At 32.2% G+C, this 21,752-nt stretch overlaps 1 protein-coding gene across 1 annotated transcript in view; it reads right to left on the bottom strand.

Annotated features, from left to right (window-relative positions):
* Positions 1–21,752, bottom strand: part of LOC129227260 (fasciclin-1-like) — a 373,831-nt gene that overhangs the window by 35,813 nt on the left and 316,266 nt on the right. The window contains exons 2-3 of the mRNA XM_054861777.1: positions 16,196–16,343; positions 14,617–14,723 (exon numbers count right to left, since the gene is read on the bottom strand). Of these exons, the coding sequence (XP_054717752.1) occupies positions 14,617–14,723; positions 16,196–16,334 (246 nt within the window). The 5' untranslated portion in view covers positions 16,335–16,343. The remainder of the gene's footprint in view (positions 1–14,616; positions 14,724–16,195; positions 16,344–21,752) is intronic.

Here is a 21,752-nt window from a genome sequence, read left to right as displayed (position 1 = left end):
AAATGCGATGTAGCTCTAGTTTGTTACCTTTGCATCTTCATTTTAAACGAAACCGTCATCTTTCTCCTCTTATGGGGCAAGTTGACCAATAGTTTCATTTTGCAAAAGCGACTCAATTAGTCATGAAGTTTTAAAATCATAATATGGCAAAGATAACAAAGCACTAATTGACTTTACTTTCGTGAAAAATAAAAATATGTTACTCTCGCAATCATGCCTAGTGTTCTTCTACCACAAGGAAACATTATTCATAAATATTTACAGCAGCTGAATGAAGGAAATAATGAGTTCTTCAATTTTTTATTCGTTTTTTTTTTTTTTTTTTTTTTTTTTTTGACTCATTTTGTATAAATTTACAATCGCCTTACTTGAAGCTCATTTCAAGAAAATTCATTATGTATTCATTTCTCGGAAAACAAACTAGAACGCTCGTAATTTTGATAAAAACTAATTTGCAATTAATAAGGAGAAAAATGTACATCAACATTAATAATCAGCAGTTGCATGTGATAGGTCAAAAAAAGTAAGATAATTCCAAGAAAATTAATTGGAATAAAAGAAAAATTGTAACTCACTTAATTACTGTAATAATCGTTTCATCACTTTTATCGTTGCAATTTTCAATGATGATTTTTGAAACCAATGCTATATAAAATTAATAAAACCTCTAAAAATTCAAATGAGATTAATATTTCTTTTATTTAGAGCAAAATCTTAAAAAGGGTGAACTGTATTCGTCATTATCTACTTGAAACAATCATTACGTTTCAATATGATTAAAAAGAGTTAAAACAAAATCAAAACTTACTTGGACGTTTGTTGTAATTGTTTTTATTTTACAGCTCAAAAACATTTCCTGTCTAAAATTATTAAAATAAGAAATTCCGTATCCCATAATCTCTAAAAATGAAAGCTGAAACGAGTTGACACATTTTTTACTTTTTTTACAGTGCTAGGATGAACGTTGATTTTATTTTATTTTCATTAATTTTGATCTTTGCCTTCCAGGGATAGATAAAATAGTTTACAACTAAGATCAAAGGCAATTTGTTTATCTTTTTATGTATATTATTAGAGATTAAATATGTAAGTTAAAAAAAAAACGTTTACCGTTAATTTTAACTAGAGTAAGGTTGGATTACGGGAAAATTTTTCAGTTTGGCAAAAAAAGTTAATGCTTAGAAAAATATGGATATAAACGTATTCATTATAGTATTGTTTTTTTTTTAAACACGGATAAGCTTGATGTTGACATTTAAACTACTTGACTTATCGGTAAGGGGTTGCGTACGTAACTAGAGAGGCAAAGTTTCAATTTGAACCTCTCGAAAATCTATTGTGCGCATTTCGGTAGCTGGTGCTCACACTTCTTTACATTGAAAAAGGTGTTCCTTGTAATACAGAAACACGTGTTTGCAGTACCTAGCAATGTTTGTGCTTCAAAACGTTGGTTAATTGATTCATTTAATTTTCAGCGCAAAAGTATTTATTTGTTACAATACCTGCAGGTTTACTGGAAGTGAGGAAGCTCGGTTTCTGTTCTGGATCAAAAAATAGACTAGTGGTACCTGGTGCTGTCACCTATCGTATGTTGTCAAAGAAATTTAACCTCCTTGTGAGACAGAAATACACTTTTTTTCCTAGGAATTGGGGTGCATATTTCATACCCATAAAAGCACAGTTAAATTACAAAAATGACTTTTTCGTAGTTAGAAATACATAACAGAACAATATATTTCTAGAAAAGAGGCACAACACTCAAGGGTCCCCAATACCTACCACTACAGGTGGATGAAAGATTAGTTCTGCCCTGAACATCGCTATGTTTTTTGGCCAAGAGCCATGCAACCTCTGCTCTAGCACCCCAGAGTTGTTGATTTGAAATGGGAACGTAGATAACTTTGTGACAACGATATTACTAACGTGCTCCAGTCAACAATAGCGGGCATGGATGACCTTTGATCGACTGGCGCTGAACCTTTCACCCTACAGTTACTAGCTTAAAGTCGTATCTATTTGACCACCTAGATCAAGAAAATCGGTATTAAGAATATTCAACTTATTAGATGATTGATACATGTAGCTAAAAAGTATCAAGAAAAATGTAAATTTAAAAATACTAAACAGAAGGTTTCGTATTTCTTTCTGCTTGATGCAAAGCATCCTATTTTCTAAAAATGTGCCTTTCATTGGGTCTAATTTTTAGGCAAGAATAAAACGACAAAAATGATTTAACTTGACATTTTTTAGTTTAAAACATATTAAAAAGTTATTATTTATATGTTTATTATTATTTCTTTAGAATATTTATTTTTCTTCTTACAGTACTTTCCTAAGCGAAAGTAAAAAAATATATAAATTATAAAGAAGCGAAGCCAATATAAACTTTAATAATAAAAAATAAAAGCAATAAAAGCGTTGAAGTATCTTTTTTCTGACGTTTTTAAAAATTTCCTTACATCATTACCATTGCCGAAAATCCAAAAGTCAAAAAAAAAAAAAAAAAATCCCCTTATTTTCAAGCCACCTTGTTGCCTAAAACATTTTATGCCACAAAAACAAAGATAATTCGAAGACAATTCCTCATGAAATAAAAAGGAAACATCAAGTTCCCCGTTTATCCCAATTGTCGGTAAAAATTTAGACTAATAAATACAACCGCTTCTTCAACATCTGCTGCATTAAATACTGCTGTTCTCTTCTTAAAAAACGTACAGCGTAACACTTTCAATTAACTTAAACAACTCGCTTCCTGTGAGCTATGACAGTGATAGCGCGGCAGAAAAACATCCGATTCCAACATATGATGGTGACAGTTTATTGTGCGTAAAATTTTGCCAGCCTTCTATTGAGATTAAAATCGGCGGGAGCCCAAGACTTTATGTCATGTCGTTTTCCTAATTAAGGCACATGCTGTTGTTTTATGGTTGTATTTTTAGAGACACTTTGATATTTTGCGTTCAATAGCAGACAAGGAACATTGTTAAATAAGCAAATTATGTCATGGAATTTTTATTATTAAATTTGCAGTAAGGAAGAAGAAGACTTGCAATTTAGAATGAATGTTTAAAAAACAACGTATTTGAAGTACTTCAACCAGTTTAAAAAAAAATTCTTTATGATGAAAAAAAAGCCCTTTCAGACACTGTATTCGTAATAGGGTGGAGTGAAAGAATAAAAATTTGATGCTTCTAAGGCTCGAGTGGAACCTCAAGATATTTTTTGCTGTCGAAATCCTTTCGATTGACCAAATATCTGTACATAAGGCATCGTTTGAGCACTATTACTGATCGTTTATCAGATTTTGATTTTTTCCCCCTCCATCCTATTATGTGTGTATAAAAAAACTTTTTTTTTTTTACATCATTCTGAAAAATTCTAAAATCTGGTTGAAATATGTAGTATTCTTCTTCCTTACTTACTTCCTACAAATTAAATTATAAAATTCCATGACATAATTTATTTTATTTAAAATGTTCCTCGTCTGCTATTGAACACAAAACCTCAAAGTGTCTCAAGAATGCAACCATAAATGGGCTTTTATTAGGAAAACGACATGACTTAAGGTCATTGCATAACCTCAAAATATTTTGTGCTGTCGAAATTCCTTTGCATCAGATTTCGATGATTTTTACTCCACCCTAATGCATAAGTAAATAGAAAGAAAAAAACAATGAAAGACAGAAAGAAAACGTTGCAACTAAAATAGGTAATGAATACTAATGAATATCATAGTAGTTTTCAATTTTGACTCACAAATTAGGCCTTCTCCTTACGCAAATACCAAAAACTATTACAGAACATTTCAATAACTTTAAAGGTTTTTCTAATAAATTCACTAATTATACATTTTCAGTATAAATACATATGGTACTGTTTTGCTTTTGCTGTTTCATTTTATTCTATGCATTTAAATTATTATTTATTTATGTAATTATTTCCTATTATTTTAAACTACTTATTTATTTAGTAAATTACCGCCCGTTAGCCAGGGCTAGCCCTGGATAATTGGCGGTAATTTACTGAATATAACATGCCTCGCGTTCAATCTTCGAGTTGAACCAAACCATTGCTTCGGTCACTCGTCTGGTCTGCTAATTCTATATTAGCTACCAGTTTGTTTCGCATTCTTGGCTTCCTTAAGAGATTTTCCATCTCCAGCTTAGTCACTTTCCTATGCCGGGCTGATGAGTGCTAATAAGCACGAAACTGCAGTCCTTGGCTGGAAATGACTGAGCTGGCGGTGTATTTCACGTACTTATTTATTATTTATTTATAAACATTTTCACTTGTTTCTGATTTTTTTGTTTATGCTCACAGTTGCAAAAAAGGATAGATTTATTTAGACTATTTATTGAGAATAAGAGAAATAATTAAACTACGCTTGGAATATTTCCTACAACGCATATAATTTACAGGAAAATAAAAATCTAGAGTTAATTTGCGCATAAATAATAATAAAAAAAAACACTGATAAAAGCCCATTTTATTCATGAATAAACTACTTCATTACTTTAAAGCATTTTGGTAATAACTCATTTTTATGAAACTGCTAGGAACTAATTTTTGAAATAATCGAGTAATTTTTTAAAATGCTAAAAATACAAATATTGCAGTACATTATGCCTACAAACCAGACATAAATGCAATTTGTTTCAGGAATTTTAATTTCGCTTATGATATTTGAAATATTTATGAAATGCAACATTACCAACATTTTGACGTTTTTTCTTGTTTACCTTCAAACTTGATCTAGGAGCGATAATTAGAAAAATAAATGAGAATTTGTTTTTTTCTCCATTTTAACCATAACTCATCACCATAATAATTAAAAAGACTGCTTTAGTGCAAATTAACAAGGAATGTTGGGGTTCTAAATAAGTATTTGTAGTTTTCTTTTCTTAAATTCAGAAAAGCTGAAAGAATTTTTTTATTTTTATTCCAAAATGTTTCGCGGTAAAAAGAGGAAAATTCAAGTTCTTCTTCCTTTGTCGCATAATTATCCCAAATGCAATATGTTCAAACAATTTAATTTATAACCAAAAAGTTATTTCATGCTAGCCTATTTCATTACAGCTACTAAAAATATGTCTAAAAAAATTGTTAGCTGAAGTTTAATGTTTTGGACTCAATTGAATTTTTTTCGCATTTAGAATTAGCCTATAATAGTTTTTGAATATTAAATTTTTATATCTAAGTTCTGAGGGGAAAAATAAATTAGTTTTTGAGTAATATTATTCATTGTCATGCCATTTTTTATTAAAGAATAGCAAGATAATCAGTTTTGTTATCTTTTATTTCGCACTTTCGCTTTATATTTGGAAAAACACATAACGATTTTACTTTACGACTTTTTGTTTCGAATATTGTTCCAAATTAATTCAATACTAGATTCTACCCATAAATATAACACATTTAGATACACATATCCGTATTGGTAAAACTTAGAGCCGTTGAACAAGCGATTCTTGAAGTAAACGGGCAAAAGCGTTGCTTAAAAGGATGAAACACTGTTTCATGCGCTGTTTGCATTCTCGTTGACTGCGGCAAATCTTGTTTGCAAACATGTGCTCGGCAAAAGCGTATACGCTTTTTGGACGCTTGCCCATGGGACAAGTTTCCGCGGCACATCTCGTTAATTCTACATCTATGGTTCTACCTAAGTTAAATAATATGTTTTTTTCGCGGTTATCTCGCTAATTGGATCGAATGTTGGTTACTATACCTTTAGAATTTGCTGCAAAATGATTATTCAAAACTGTATTCATAAGAAGTGATTGCCCAATATCGTTTATTAAGCCTTTACTTGATTGTACTCCATAGAATCAATTGTTTTACACAATCATATCGTTTAGCTGTTTAGATCAAGCCCGTAATTTCATTTTTTCCAGAAAGGGGGGCGGGCGAAGTACGTATTCCCTAAAAACAAATATATCATAAAAATAACAAAATACACACCTACACGCAATGAAATGCATTAATTTATCTGTCGGGGGGGATGGTAATCGACCCCTCTTGATTCCCCTAATGACGAACCTGGTAAAGATTATTTTTTAAAATCACAAAGAGGTACAAAATCCTCAAAATTTATTGAAAAAAAAAACATGAATATACTATCATCTTTACTTTATTACAAAAAAAAAAAAAAAAAAAAAAAACTGAATGTGGTCGACCAGAAAACATGTTTCACGATGCAATGTCTACAAATCATGCTAAATGAGACACTGAACACAACTATCAACCTCAAATTTATCATTGTTTAAAAATTCCTATTCTTCCCTATTCCATACAAGTTTCATAGCACTGAAGTTGTAAGGCAGAGTTCAAAATTAGGTCATAATAGTAAGAAGTCAAAAGTCTTTGGAACCAAACTTTTTTGTTTCAGTTTCAAAATAATTTAAATTGTTTAAGCAGAGCCAACTGCTGAATGGTACGATAGTTACGTATTTGTTACAACGTATATCAAACCGCAACAGCTTTTCTGACAAAATTATGAATAAGTAAGCTAATTGTTATTGAAAATTATTTTATATTAAAAAGTGTTACGAAAGTCTGGTTTTTATTAAGATGAAAGCATCTGTACAAATACCAGTTCTCATTTACACTTAGAGAAATAAAGTACACGGCAATCGGCTGATATATTTTAAATGATAGCCGTTAACCACCTTTTTAACGAGCAATTTATTTTCTTTTCAGCAGTGATTTTAAACCCTAAACAAGTCCCTTTAAATAAGTTAGTGCCAGCAATCAACGCAATTTCTCTGAAACAACTCGAGCAATGCATATTTTAATGACGTTATTAAACTAGACTAATCATGAATTATGCACTTTAATTAGAATAAATAAGCATTTGCAGATCAATGATACATATATGTATCTAAGAAGTACTTTCCTCGAAGTGCATAATGCATCAATCTCGTTGAACTAGACATTTACTAACTCGAATCAAACTACAATAATTACTTTCATTAGAAACTTCTTCAATAACCGGAGTTTTCGTCCATGTTTGAAAGGAGGCGTCTATTACTGTTAAATTAAACCAAGAGTTATTACAAATCTTCTTCAATTTTGTTGAGAAGTATATTCTTAGCGATTATAAGAGCTAATGGTTGATACGACACTGTTTTATGAGTGTTTACTTGTGTTTTCCTTTAATCTGCATGCCCTCTATTTTCACACAACTGTTAGTCATAGATACGTACTTTCAATTGCAAAAATGGTCAAAATAGGAGTTAAGATAGTATTACAATTTTAAAGTAAAATAGAGAGTTAGCAAAAAAAAAAAAAAAAACCACACATTTTTACTTTTTACGCTATTTGCGTTCCTAAACTTTTAGTTACATAGAGAAATCATCTAATTATCCCCATAAAACGAATATACAAAGGCAAAAAAAAAAAGAAAAAATTACAATCCATACTCAACGAGACAGCCAAAACTCTTAGAAACAGTGCTGAAAAGGAGAAATTAATACAGACTCTAACAGAGTAAAAAATATAATGGTAGTTATCGATTCTAAATCACGCTACAGTCAATACTCATGGATATATTACAGTTCAAAATTCTAAGGGAAGGTGCTGAAACGAAGAAATAAAACAACGCTCTAACATGATAAAAACTGTAATATTACCCTCTAAATCATTTTCATTATTTGGAAAGAAATGGAAATGTGTCTTTTTTGGTGAATAAAAAACACAACGTTCGTACAAAAAATAAATTAATAAATAAATAAAAAGCTGCTGTACGGTCCCTAAAGATAGGCCTTTTTTTTAACCTGACTGCGCGTGCGCGACGCAATGGAGGGTAATGTGTTTATCAGTCTATGTATGTATGTAAGTCCTTATGTGGCGATCTAGGGGCTAAACGCCTTGGTCAATTTTGGCAATTCTTACGTCAATCGATTTGTCTTAACCTTGGGAATGTCACTAAACACATGACAGTAATCAAAATTCAAATTATCACCAGTTGCCATATTTTGTCAGTTCGGGGTTGGCGCACGTTTGGTGTTGCACACTGTATCACACGCTACCTGCGTGCGACAAAGGCAGGTAGTTTTCTCTGCCTGCATTTTTTTGTTTACTAAATCTACTAATTGGGATCTCAGTGGCCGAGTGGTATAAGCGATTGCTCGGTGGGTCAAAACAATCTCGCTCCGGATGTACTTTCCCCTCCTTCTGATGTAAATTCTTTCATGTATTCTTTATTTGTATTCTGTACTGTAATAAAAAGTATATTATGCGTAACGAAGCCAAGGCACTCAGATTATAGTCCTCATCTTTATATATTAATAGGCAAGCCGTTTTCTTTCGGCACCGATTTCTCCTCTCTTTGTGAACCGATTTCCTTCATTCTTTTTTTGTTCGGTAGCTATTGACGAGTTTTAGTGTCATCAATAAAAATTTTTGAAATCTAACGCTAATTAACGGAGATATTAATAAAAAGCGCATTTTCGTCCTAAATGGCCCTTTCTATGAGAACGGAAGGTTTAATTTTTTCGAATTTGATATGGTTGGAAAGGTTTTTAAAAAACACTCCTAATGAAAGAATTGTCGGGGCGCCCAAGGTCCAATAACCTAATTCCACTAGAAAAAAAAGTTATAAGCGTTTTTTAGTTAACGACACTTAAAAATTTTAAGTTTATCTCTTTTCCATTGTTGAAATTCATTGTTTAAAGCGTAAAACATTAAGTATTAATTTATTTTTTAAATCGCTTTTTCTACACGAAAAATGCATTTTAATGCTTTGAGCTTGGTATGGTTGGAAAGATCGTGAAAAATACTTTGAAACACGTTCTACCCGGTTTACCGAGCGGAAACGCCAACTTGCTAGAAGCGCTAGAAAAAGCGCTAGAAGCAATTAAAAGTTGGTTTCAATTCATTTTTATTTGCTTTTTCACGCGACATAATTAGCGTGAAGAAATTGCAGGATAATATTGTGGTGTTGCCATTTCTCGCTTGAGAGTAAAGAAATGAAATACTTGCATTTGTTTTTATCATTGAGGCTTTTTGGGTAGCTACGGGCATTTAAAATATTTTCATTTTGATTAGGTTTTCTCGATTTTAATTTTTAAATAAATCATTTTCCGGAGTGAGGGAGGACTTTCAGTTTCAATAAAATCACCTTCTGGGGAAAAAAATAATACCTACAGTTGCTATCACTACCAACAGATCTCAAGGTGAAACTTTTGATATATTTGTCGCATTATTACGACTTCCAGTGCTTTTGCATGGACAATTAATTGTTGCTGCAAGTAGAATTCGTTTATTTGACTGTTCGAAATTTTATTTTTCTAACGGCAACGGTCATGCCAACTTTTACAAAAAATATTGTTTGTACAGAAGTTTTACGTATTAAAGGAATTTCGCAGTATCATTTCATTCAGAAAAACTTCTAAAATTGTGAAATTGGTGAACTTTATCCACTGTTGGCACCAATGCCACGGCGAAGAATATATTTATTTTGCATTCGCGTAAAAAAAAAAAAAAGAGTAGCGAAATGTCTATTTGCAAGGAGCTGACTACGAATGAATCCCCCCTCCCCTGTGACAAGGGGAAGAAATAAATGACATCAAGCGATAAGATCGTTTATGAAAACAGTGTGCCATGTGGTAATGGGAAGAGAGGGAATGGTGAAGTGTGAAACTTTGTGACAAAGGGAAGAGGGATAAAAAATTTTGAAAAGTGCATTAGTCAGTTATCCCCTAAATCGTTAACAAATCACGAACACGATTTTTTGAAATAAAATTGCACTATTATTTCAACGTCCAGTGTTTTTTAATGGACAATTTTTAATGTTGCAAGTAGGATTCGTTCACTTTACTGTTTGAAATTTTATATTTCTAATGGCAGAGGTCAAGGCAACTTACTCAATAATATTAAACTTTTAAAAAGAAATATTGTTCATCTAGAAGGTTTACGTATAATCTGAGTTTTGCAGCATCATTTCATTCGGGAAGATTTCAATAATTTTGAAATTGGTACTCTTCATCTATTGTCGTCAATTTTTTGGCACCAATTGCAGCGCGAGAAATGTTTCTTCTTTGCATACGAAAACAAAGAGTAGGGAAATGTATATTTGCTAACGGTTACTACAAAATAGGGACAGTTCACGAATGAAGTCCCGCTTTAAGGTAGAGTTCACGAAATAGTAACAGTTTGTGACAGGGGAGAGTATTGTTTATAGCATTTGGATATCCAACCGGTTGCATAAAGAGAATGTCACAGGTAAAACTAGAGTTAATAGCATTTGTTTTATGGTACAACAATTAGGTGAAAGAAAAAAACATCTTTTTTTTATTGTAAAAAACCTTAAAGGCCATGTGGCCCTTCCCGTCTTTCAACGTATAAGGAGCAGTATTTACAGTCCTGTAAGGCGAATCATTAAATGACTAAACAATCATTCAAATGGTGACATATCATGAAAAATCAGAAAGTTTCGTTCATATTAATCAAGTTATTGAACAACAAGCTACGCGAGGGGCCACATAGGTCCGTCCGTCTTTCTCGTGTTAAAACAACATCTTTCAAATTTTTCTCAGATTTCTAATACAACACATATTGCAGGGAATATGTGTAACAATTTGAAATTGTCTCCGTCCTTTTGAATCAATCTGTATAAACAACTCTAAAATGCAATACTTTAAACCAAAATAGTATAAACATGTAGTTTAAGAAAATCGATAGTCCCATGGCAGTAAAGATGATATCACTTGATTATCCAAAACATATGTATGACAACAGAATATTGTTTTATCTCTCACTATCCACTGTTCTCAGGTAATCATTTTCATGATATACGTCAATTTATCGGAAAGTTAGTTCATCGTTCAAGAAATCCGTACAAGTCAATTAATTCCGGTTACAAATTGTTGAATCACCCATCTTGATTTCTTTTCTCAAGGAAATATCTGGTACCGATATTTTTATAATCTAAATCACATAAAAAATACACAAAATAATGAATATTCTGCTTTTGATAAGGATTTTTTCTGAACTTAAACCTTGGCTAATTGATTTACGGCTAATTTTTATCGTGGTGAATAGAGCTGTTATGAATTGACGCTGTCATGAATGCTGGACCTGATCGGTCAGAGCTTAATTGGACAGCAGGAGACCATGTTCATTGCGTCTGGTTCCAGAAAGCTTTTAAAATCATAGTAATATATATGTCCAAATGACATCACCTTACGGTGTTTGAATCAACTAAACCTTTTTCTAGCTGTAATCACGAACAAGACTGCACTGCATTTGACTTCAAAGCAGGATCAAAACTGGCAAAATTTTGTTACTGGGACCCTGTGGCCACGTCTCCTTTCTGCATGATAGCAGTATACACAATGCGCATGCGCCGAATGACAATGACAGGATTCTTCTTGCTGATGGAATCAGTAGAACCAGTACCAATATGACACATTACGAAAGTGCACAACCTAAGCGGCATAATCTTCCTGGTTTTGGAACTTGTTTCAATTAGACTTGATTAACCTTACAGGCGTAGGAACAATATTAGGACAAGAGTAGGGACATGATCAACGATGGATAAACAAGAACTATTACAAAAAATTAGCCGATTTGGAGGCTATTGTAACGAAACAAGAAGTGTTTTTGAACAAAGCCGAACAGATCACTTCCGGGTCACAAATGTAGGAGCAAACGTACAACAGTAATAACTATCTTTGGTAATAGTACTTATATTTACAATACGATCGCCATGTTCCATCAATTTCTCTTCACTTCAACTCCTCGGCCGCCACAAGTCCTTTTCTCTACACTTCCATTCGCTCGGCCGCCGCAAACGATTACCCTTAAGTATGTAAAATGACGTCTTTAACATTTGTTTTGAACCCACCATTCCTATAATATTTAATTTATTATTGCTCCTTATACATCACCGTCATTTTCTTTCTTTCTTTTTTTTTAATCTTTAATGATGATGAATCAAAGATTATGCAACTCATCTTCTTAATCTGATCTAAAAATCAAAAAATAACTTTACTTGCTTACAGCGAACTTTCCTCCCATTCCAAAATGCAAATATTACTTGAAACAGCAATTTGAACCTTGTAATAAAGTAAAATACTCCCTTCTTCATTAGTTGCCTTATTAATTTTGGAAAGCCTTCCTATTTGATCCTCCGAAGCATCAGAATAGAATTTATGAAAGGTTAACAATTTTCAGGGCAATCGTGGAGTATTATCAAAGAACGCGTCAGCTGAAGCTTTTGAAAGATTAGCATTAACTCTTAAAGGGGAGACTTAACGCACACAAATCTCGTTCCCTCTGTCCATTAAATTGCTGACGTAACTAATTAGCTTCAATCCATGGTTTGCTCTTGAATAATAGCGTTAATTTAGGTCGGTAGATATGATTAATGGATATGAACCGGATGTAATTTTAATTGAAACTTGAGCTATTGAGCGCATGATTTAAGTTTAATGATTTGTGGTTTTCGAAATTATGCCTATTACCGTAAATTGAGTAAACTATGTACGTTATTTTGAATATTTTATTTAAAAGATTTTTTCCCAGAAAATTGTTGTATTAACGAGAATTTAAACTTTGTGCGATTAACTTAAGATGCTTTTACTCTGTGTATTTAGATACGGACTTAAAGATCAGTTCATGGTTCTTAAGCAACCTAAAACTTTATGAGACTAGTATTTACAGGGATAAACTGCGAATAATCCTCATACAAGATTTTTATATTTAATTGTTAATTCTTATATGGACCTTCATGTATAATGGTTTTACGAAACAAAACACTCATACCTCAAAATATGTATCAAACGTCAGTAAGCACAATTTATTTTTACTCACCGTTCACCGTTTTGCTGAGCAAGCACAATGTACAACGTATGTCGGCATGTATTTTTAAAAATTTCAGTAGCATTTATTTTGACATTACGTTTTTTGAACAAAATTAAAATATTTACATTATATTCTGCAGTAAACGAAAAAAATACGAGCAGTTCCTTACTTCATAAACTAGTTTTCATCAATTTTCAGTTTGTTGTCAACGATTGCGCTCAGCAAACTTCGCTTCCATTTTTAAGCCGTTAGTCTTATGTTGTAAAGAGCTGTTATTTTTTACCCTGAATATAGCATTATTATTTCGTAAACTGTTCTAACAAGACAGTTAAAAGTATGCATAATCTTCATAATGTAAAAAATAAAGTAAAATAATCAGTCATATAACTAAACCATATTTTAATGTTTTGTGTACGATGGAAATTATTTTTCGCACAAAATTACTAAGAATTATGTTTCACCTTTTGAAGGACAGCAAGTACACATTTTTTATGAATTTTAGAGTGAAAGACAAAAGTAAATCATCAAAGTAAAGCACACTTTGCCAAAGAATGGATGGTAATACTTGTTCAAAATACACCATACAAGCTTTTGATCAGGTCGAAGCATTGCAAATGCATGTGAACAAATCTATCCTCATGGGCTTATCTGTATTGACTGATTGTTATTTCAACATTAGGGGAGCGATATATGTGTCAAAATGTTATAATTAAAATCAAACATGAGAAAACAAGACGAACATGTAGCTTATCCCTAGCTAAGCACACCTTCTTTTTTGCACATCATACCAACTTTTTACCACCAGCTATATCTTTTTCGATTGGCTTACACTCTTAAATTACTTCAGCTATAGAATTTTAGCTGTTTAAATAACCTTCTGAATGTTAAAAAAAATACTAGTCAGTAAACAATGACATAAAATTCATTGCAGTTAAGTGTTAAGTTATGTGTCATTGATACTATGCAAAGGAATTATAATGTTTAACAATTAAAACCTGTACCTAAAAAGACAGTTCCACTTTTCCGTAAAACAAGTATGTTCTTCATTGTTAAAAATAATAAGTTTATTCTCCAAACCTGCTATTGTTACCTTTTAGTTATTTCTAACTAGTGGTATTGGTTCTACGGTGTCATTTCAAAATAAAGTACATTTCTTCAGTACCTAAGTGCATAAACGTACGAACAACAGTAGAAATCAATTGTAACAAACAGCCATGTCAATTTTGGTGTACAATTTCAAATTTTAGCAGGAAAAAACAAAGATATAAGATGTACTCCAAAATTAAACAATAAAGTTAAAAACATCTCAATGAAATATTATATCTCAATAAAATATTTTATTAAAAGAAACTGTGATGCTCCTCCTTTTTGTGTGAAAAAAATGAGATGTTTTAAAGTCACTGAATCAGGCTGCCCAATCAATCATTCCTGTGCTTTTATCAATACGTAACTAACGGGAAAAAATCGTGTCTATTTTTATTCAAAACGTTTTTCCATTTCTCAGATCAAACTAAATATATTATCGGACATCCTGAAATTTCTTTGATTTATGTTAAAAAATACATTTCTCTGTTTTTATATTTTTAGACAGAAACGTTTGAATTTTCTCAGTAGGCGTCACTGGTACAAATCTGCATGGCTAAAAAAATGATCCTTGAAAAATCACTTAAAATCCTTTCTTACACACATTCCGCGTCTTAACTATTAAGATAATTTCTGTTCAAAATAAATCTGCCATTAGATCGAAATTATTATATTGATTAACGGAAAGGTAATTTCTTAAATGGTATTACGGGGAAGGGGTATGCTTACCTTCCAAAATCCTGGTCCCTCCTTGACTCCCAAGTACAGTGGTGGTGATCCTGCTAGAGAAGTTGCTGAAGTGAAAGGAAATGATGATTTCTCAGCGACCAAATTTACTAAAAGGAAGAAATAAATGACGATATTGTAATAAATAACTTTAAATATTTCTATAACTAAAATGCGAAATTTTTCAAAATGTATGTGTTAAACTGTCATTTTATCAGTATGCGTATATACAGACACAGAGGGTTCCATAAGGAACGATCTGTACAAACGATTTCCTTCTTTTAAATGAATAAAAATTGCAAAACTATGCTTCTACCTTCTGTCGTTTGTGAGAAACATTCTACAAAAAATACATGACGTGACATTCGGTTTGCAGAATAAATTTAAAAAATAAAATGTATATTAAACATAAAAATCAATATTTGCATATTTATACATGGGAAGATATTCAACTTCTAAATAAAAAACGCGAAAGAGCACACTTATTGAGTCCTGCGTGCGCAGGACTTGGAATAGCAGATTGTACACGTTCTAGGGGCGTAATGTCCTCAAAAGTCCTCGCCGTCAACAGCTAAGTCTATTTCTAAAGTAATTGATGCTCCATAAACAAATTCCTACAGATGGTCCCAAAAGATTCGACTATCTAAAGCGGTATTGATTTTAATCATGCTTTGATCCATACACCGGATATGACGCAATGTATTTCCTTTTGGAATTTGTTAGAAAATTGTGGGACGTAAGGGTAGGTCTTTGGACATTGCTTTTGTGCACTTAACATAACGAAACAGCTTGTGAAGAGTTTAAGAGTGCTTAATTGATTGTCAATTTGTTCTTTCAGAGCGAAAATGTCCATTACACATACCTTTTTCTATTAAGCTGAGTCTTTTATGAGCAAGTATTCCGTGCTTTACGCTTGTAAAAGTTCCAACTTTCTGTTCATCAACATGTTTTAATTCTCTTCTTAAAACCATATTTACAGTATTCGACGTAAGTTTAAAACTTTAAGAAAGTTCTTCTATCTGTACATATATAAGTTTGGTAAGACCTCATTCGGGGTTTGGTTTTGCTTTCCTTATCTTAAAAAAGTTATCAATTTAGCGAACAAGGTTCAAAAAGCGGTTACGAGTTAGTTGATGGGCTTTCTAAAATGGATCATGATTCCAAGCTTAGAATGCTTTATATCTATACTCTTGAGTAAAGAAGAGTGAAGGCGGATGAGATCTAGTTATTTAAATTTATCAAAATGAGCTAAGTTTCTGCACAGATGTCAAACCAGGCGTCATTGGTTTAAGCTTTTCGATCCCAAGCTAAACTTGGAATCAGAAAACATTACTACTTCAACAGAGTTGTAGGCATCTAGAATAGTTTATCGGAAGCAGATGTTACTGGCAGTGGAGTAAAACGTTTTAAAAGTGCTCTCTTGATCTTTATTGGGGGATAGATAAATTGGCCAGAACCAACCTAGCTGGGCACAGTTGACGTTGCTGGTCATATCTTTTGTATTTGTATAAAACAGTTAAGTACATAAAAAACTCGATCAAAGTTGAAAACTAATGCACTTTGTAGCAAGATATATACTTACACACGTGGTACGAAACCACTTTATTTTCTCTTCCAAGTATCCACTCATTGTTCTTATCAATGGCTTCGTTTGTTGGCGCGAACACTGTAACAGGCCAATACTGCAGCAGCTTCCGTAACACTTCATCACGATTTACCATTTCATGAAACTAGAAAATGGAAAAAGAAATCCATCAGTTATGGAGCATATCTAGGGGAGCTAGGGGTAAGTAGTAATGTAACAGGGGTAAGTAGTAACAGTGCTTTTTCACTAAGAATTTGAACTTTATTAACCTATTTTTTGACTCATTCTTACTGTTATAATGTACCACGTCACGTCATCACCGCCAGTGTCCCGCCAGTCATCGCAGTGAGTGGGTCTGTGCGAGCCCTCAGTTATTGGCAGGTAACGTATTTTTTGACCTTCGTACATTTCTGGTTAGCTTTATTATTTTTGACTACATAGAGCTTTCAACATTTTTTTTCGTATTAACATTTATCTATGTATGATGTATTATCATAGTTTTCAGAGTTACAAAGTTGTTTAAGTAATTAACAAGCTAAATATGAAAAACTATAATTTGGGGTTAATTGTAACAAAATCTCTGGGTATGTTGTAACATGTTACAACGTGCCCAATATTGCTGTATGTTATTTGTAATGTAATAAGGGATTTAAAGTTTCCGGTGTTTGGCCTTTAAATGTAGATATTTTCCAAGCCAGCGACTTTGCGCCCTCTTTTATCACTGATCGTCCAGATCCCACTGAACAATCAGAAAATTCTCTAAATTTGATTGAAAATTTATCGTTGAATCTCAAAACTGCAAACGAACCAACTCCGAGTTGCTCTGGTCTAAACAAATTCTCCCCATCGAAAATTAGACCATTACCGAAGGCACCATCATGGAAAACAAATATAAATAACAAGCATAAAAGGAAGTCCACTGTTTTGACAGACAAATCTGAAAAAGAAGCTTTGAGAATATAAAGAAAAGATGAAAAGAAAGCAGAAAAAAGATGATAAAGGTAAAGATAAAGTAAAGGGAAAAAGCAAAGGTAAAAAATCTGCAAACAATAAAGATGGAATAGAAAGAGTAAAAAAAATGGTTTTAAATTCGGAATCTGAATCTGAAGAGTGGTATTGTCTAGTTTGCAGCGAAGGGTACCGTCATTCAAAAGGTGATTGGGTTGAATGTATTGTATGTAGGATGCGTCGGAGGAGATACTATTTCTTTTGTTTGTATTAACTGTAACTCAGATGAAGACTAATTTCATTGATAAAGAGACTTATGAACAGACTGATTATTATAAGATGTAAGAACTAAGAGATAATTAAAATATTTAATTTGGAATTTTATAATTTAACTTACTGTGATTTCGAAGTGCCTAGTTTGTGTATAAGTACCTATGGTAGAATTTTAATGCAAAAAAGAATTAATAGTTTAAAACTAAAATATTTAAGTTGTTGATTACCTAAAGAAACGTGATTATTTAATAGTAGATGCACTTAATAGAAGTATCTTATTATTTTCGTTAAATACTTAATTATTTGTTAAAAACAAAGCAAAATGTGAGGAGAATAAATGATTAATGGTGTAAAATTCATGTTTTTTATTGTTGTTACTATATGCCCCAATAGATGTTACAACAAACCCCAAGTACGGGATAAGTTGTAACACTTCCCTTTTTTTAGATTTCTTTTTCCTGAAAGAGATATCTATAGATGTGATGTTTTTTCAATTAGACTTCATAGAAGAATAGTCAGAGTACCAATCAAAATTTAGTTAGTGATAATTTAACCAATACATCTCAAGATATGACACCATTTGTAAAAATTGGTACAACAAGCCCCTCGCTCCCCTACTGGTGCAAATGCACTTTACAAAGCGTTTGAAAATAACATTCGTTTATGTATTTAAAGGCATGAAATCAAATAGGTTAAAAGCTGCATCAAATGCAATTTTATGTCTGCAAGAGCTAGGTTTCTTATGAAAAAAAAATAAACAAATCATTTCAATTCCACATCTAGGACTTTGATGATTTCGAAGTCAAAGACTTACAAATCATGTTACTTTTGAGCAATCAAAATGTTAATTAAAATCTTTTTTTTTTAACGAAAAGAAGGTAAAATGCTAAAATATTGTTAACATGATTGAAAAAAAGGTAGAAAATTACTTGTTTTCAATTGACGAGTTACATTTTTTTTTAATTTTAATTTTTTGCGTATTTATTTATTTATCGTATGACATCACGTTTTTGCATTTAAAAGGTGTCTTTTTATTCCAAAATTGCGCAATTTAGTGTTGTAATATTTTTTCTTTAATATGTGCTTGATTTTGTCCGGCAGTTAACGCTTTATGAGTTCAACATACGCCAAGCTATTCTTCGGCGGAAACTTCAAGCACCTGCTGTAACGTTATGAATCGTGCTCATTTAAACTCTGTTTACAGAATACATAGAAAGAACATAAGCAAAAAGGTTTTCAGACAGTTAATCTCTTTTGGGGATTTTCTCTTTAATAAAAAAAATGTAACCAATAGTATTCGAAATTATCGTCATATTTGCACCAATTTGTTCTTCTCCAAGCTAACACTGTAAAAACTATTCCGAAACGTTCCTGGAAAAAAATGGGCAGCTGATATGCGCAATTTCTGCGAGTAACATATCTTGCGAAAACCAGAAACGTTTTCCGGTAAAAACCAGTAACCTCCCTGAAATTATCCTAAAAGGTTCCTGAAAAATTCAGAAATCTTCCTGTTTGAAGCCAATTGTGTCTCTGGAACTTTAGAGTAAATTTAGGATGGTATAATATAATAGCTAGACAACTCCCTGATTTATCAAGGAAGTTCCTAAAGCATTATTGCAAACATGACCAAAGGTAAGACAGAATTGCAGGTAAGTATTAAAAAATTAACTCGCCTGCAATTTTTGTAAAGCTGCTCAGTCCATGAACTTATTAACTCCCTTTGGGAGCTTAATCAGTAGCGACGGACCGTAATCGGACTGATTTTGTTACGGTTTATAAATACGCTCAGTTACTCTTTAAACTGGGAGTTAGATATATTTTTTACAACAGTGAAAATTTTGAATTCGTGCAACTTATACAGGAAACATTTCGACAACGATACTTGATTTTTCCAGGAAGTGGATAAAAACCTTTGAATTCCCGAAACGTTACACGGAAGTACTCAGTAACATTTCAGAATTTTTATACAGTAAAGAAAGTGATTGAGTTCGCCTTTCTTTCTTTAATCTACAATTTCTTTCTTTACATCTATTATTTTGAATGAAGCGTAGTACTTCATTTATATTAAATTACGTCCAATAACTTTTTACAATTGTCAATATCTTGTATCTTTTCAGATTGTCTACCTCGGCGACCACTTTTCCTCAATGTTTCTAGGTGTTCCTTCCTTTCCCGAAAGTTTTCGCAATAATTTTTAATTGAAGCACACACATTGTGCAAATCAACAATTTAAGAGCTCATTTACTGAGACTCAGATTTATATTTGCATTTCATTGCATTTATAAGCTTTCAAGACCTTCCTAAATGAATATTCATTTATACAGTTTCAGTTAGATGTATTATCAGTAAACAACAATGCCAGTATAAAATATACTCTTAGATATCATTTACAGAAGCCTTTTTAACGTTTGCAATATGAGTCATTTCCATGAAGTTAGTGTCATATATATCATAAGCGTTCGCTTTAGAAAACGCCTGATGGGTTAGGCTTAATATATTTCTCAACATGAGCATAATCTTTCAAATATCACATCTGAAAGATAATTGCAAAAATAAGCACGTGCAGTTAGAGATTTTCGATGCAAATCTTGCAGGTAAAACAGAAACTTTAATCTGAGGCAAACTCCATAGTTTAATCGGAAGAACTTTTAATTACGCGACATTAAAACAAAATGGCAGATTGTTACAAACAGAGGACAACTTATTGAACGGTCCAATTACTTTGGAATAAGAATTCTGAAATGACATTCGCGTACTTTTCTTCGAGAACGGAATAAATTACCTCTGCGAATGAGAAACAGATTGCAATTTCAAGAAATAATGAGCATGGAGGAGCATTAATAGGAGGATTCTTTGCATTCTCCAAAATTACAAGTCGCTTCTAATTAACAAACTGTCACTCAACTGAAGTAAAGCTGTTTTCGTATGATGATGGTTGTCGTCCATGCTGCTAGAAACCGAGGCAAATTAGATATGCCTTTGTGTTAAAACTTTTTCTTTCCGGGTTTTTTTTTTTTTTTTTTTTCAACTACGTTTTGACTGAGCAAAAGAAATTGCAGTTTTTCATAACTAAACTACATACATTGGAGACAACGATGGACTTTAATGTGCATTCATAAAACATTTCTTATATTATTATTTAGCTTTAGTGCTACTTTAAATATTTGGAAATTTTCATTTTTGTTCGCTTGAGGAAAAGTGTGACGGTAAGAAGAATCGGGCAGCTGCATTTATACAAAATCAAAATGCAAAAATTATTTCTAGGTTTTTCATTAGATGTAGCAGCTTTAAATTCTTACTTGATTCCAATCTGATACATCTACTGCACAAACAATAATTTTTCTCTTTCGATTTTGGCATAACTGGAACTGTCTTTTAAAATATAAAACACATCTTCTATATGAAGTAAAAATGTATTTGTCAACCAATAGGATCGTCACAACAAATTTAGTTTCAAAGTGCATTATTCTCTTATTACTACGCTTTTATCATTTAATTAATTTATAAAACAGACCATGAAGTACTGTAAGATGATTTTAAACAAGTTTAAATTTAAAAGAAATGTACGTTTGTTCGTTGGGTATGTTTAGTACAGAAAAGATTGGCAAATAAGTACCATGTTATAGATGAATTTGCAGAGTATTGCTTTATCCAAGTTGCATTCCAGTCGCCATGGAGAACTTTTTTCAATATTTGTGCATCTAATGTAGTTATGTTATGGTTTTGAACATTATGTCTTAATATCTTTAAAATACAGAAAATGTATTACAGGCTGAATAGTGTATAAAGTTAAAGCTAAAAAGGCATGGAAACAGCACTATATGATTGTAAGCTACAAGATACGAGTCTGTTACTCAGTCATAAATTAAATGGTGATTTTCAAAACTAAATAGCATAAAACTATTCAAAAAAAATTTGAGACAGTACGAAGCGATAAAAGCGTCAGAAGCACGTTTAGAAGTAAGACACAGTAAAAACGCGCGTAAAGTTGCCCGGATGTCGATGCGTAAACTTGCTCCGTCGCCAAGTCTAGATTTATTTTTGACGTGCAATAAAATTTTATAACATTTCTGTTCCTACAAGGACAATTCTCAAAAAAAAGATAAAATTCTTCTAATTTTTATGTATTTGTTTATTTTTAACTAAGTGTAATTTCTTCACGACAAGCTTCAAAACGTTCTACACAAAATTTACTCAGCCTGGTAGAAAACAGATTATTCTTTCCGCATGCTAGACCGAAGCTCGACTGATGCTCAAAAACTTAGGAGAATATTTGCTAGGGAGCAGTAGCAATCTGTTATGACAGCTGATTCTATAGCTAGGGGAGGGTGGC

This window comes from Uloborus diversus, chromosome 8 (assembly GCF_026930045.1).
Source record: "Uloborus diversus isolate 005 chromosome 8, Udiv.v.3.1, whole genome shotgun sequence".
NCBI classification, from domain to species: domain Eukaryota; kingdom Metazoa; phylum Arthropoda; class Arachnida; order Araneae; family Uloboridae; genus Uloborus; species Uloborus diversus.
This window is presented reverse-complemented; position numbering and strand designations above follow the sequence as displayed.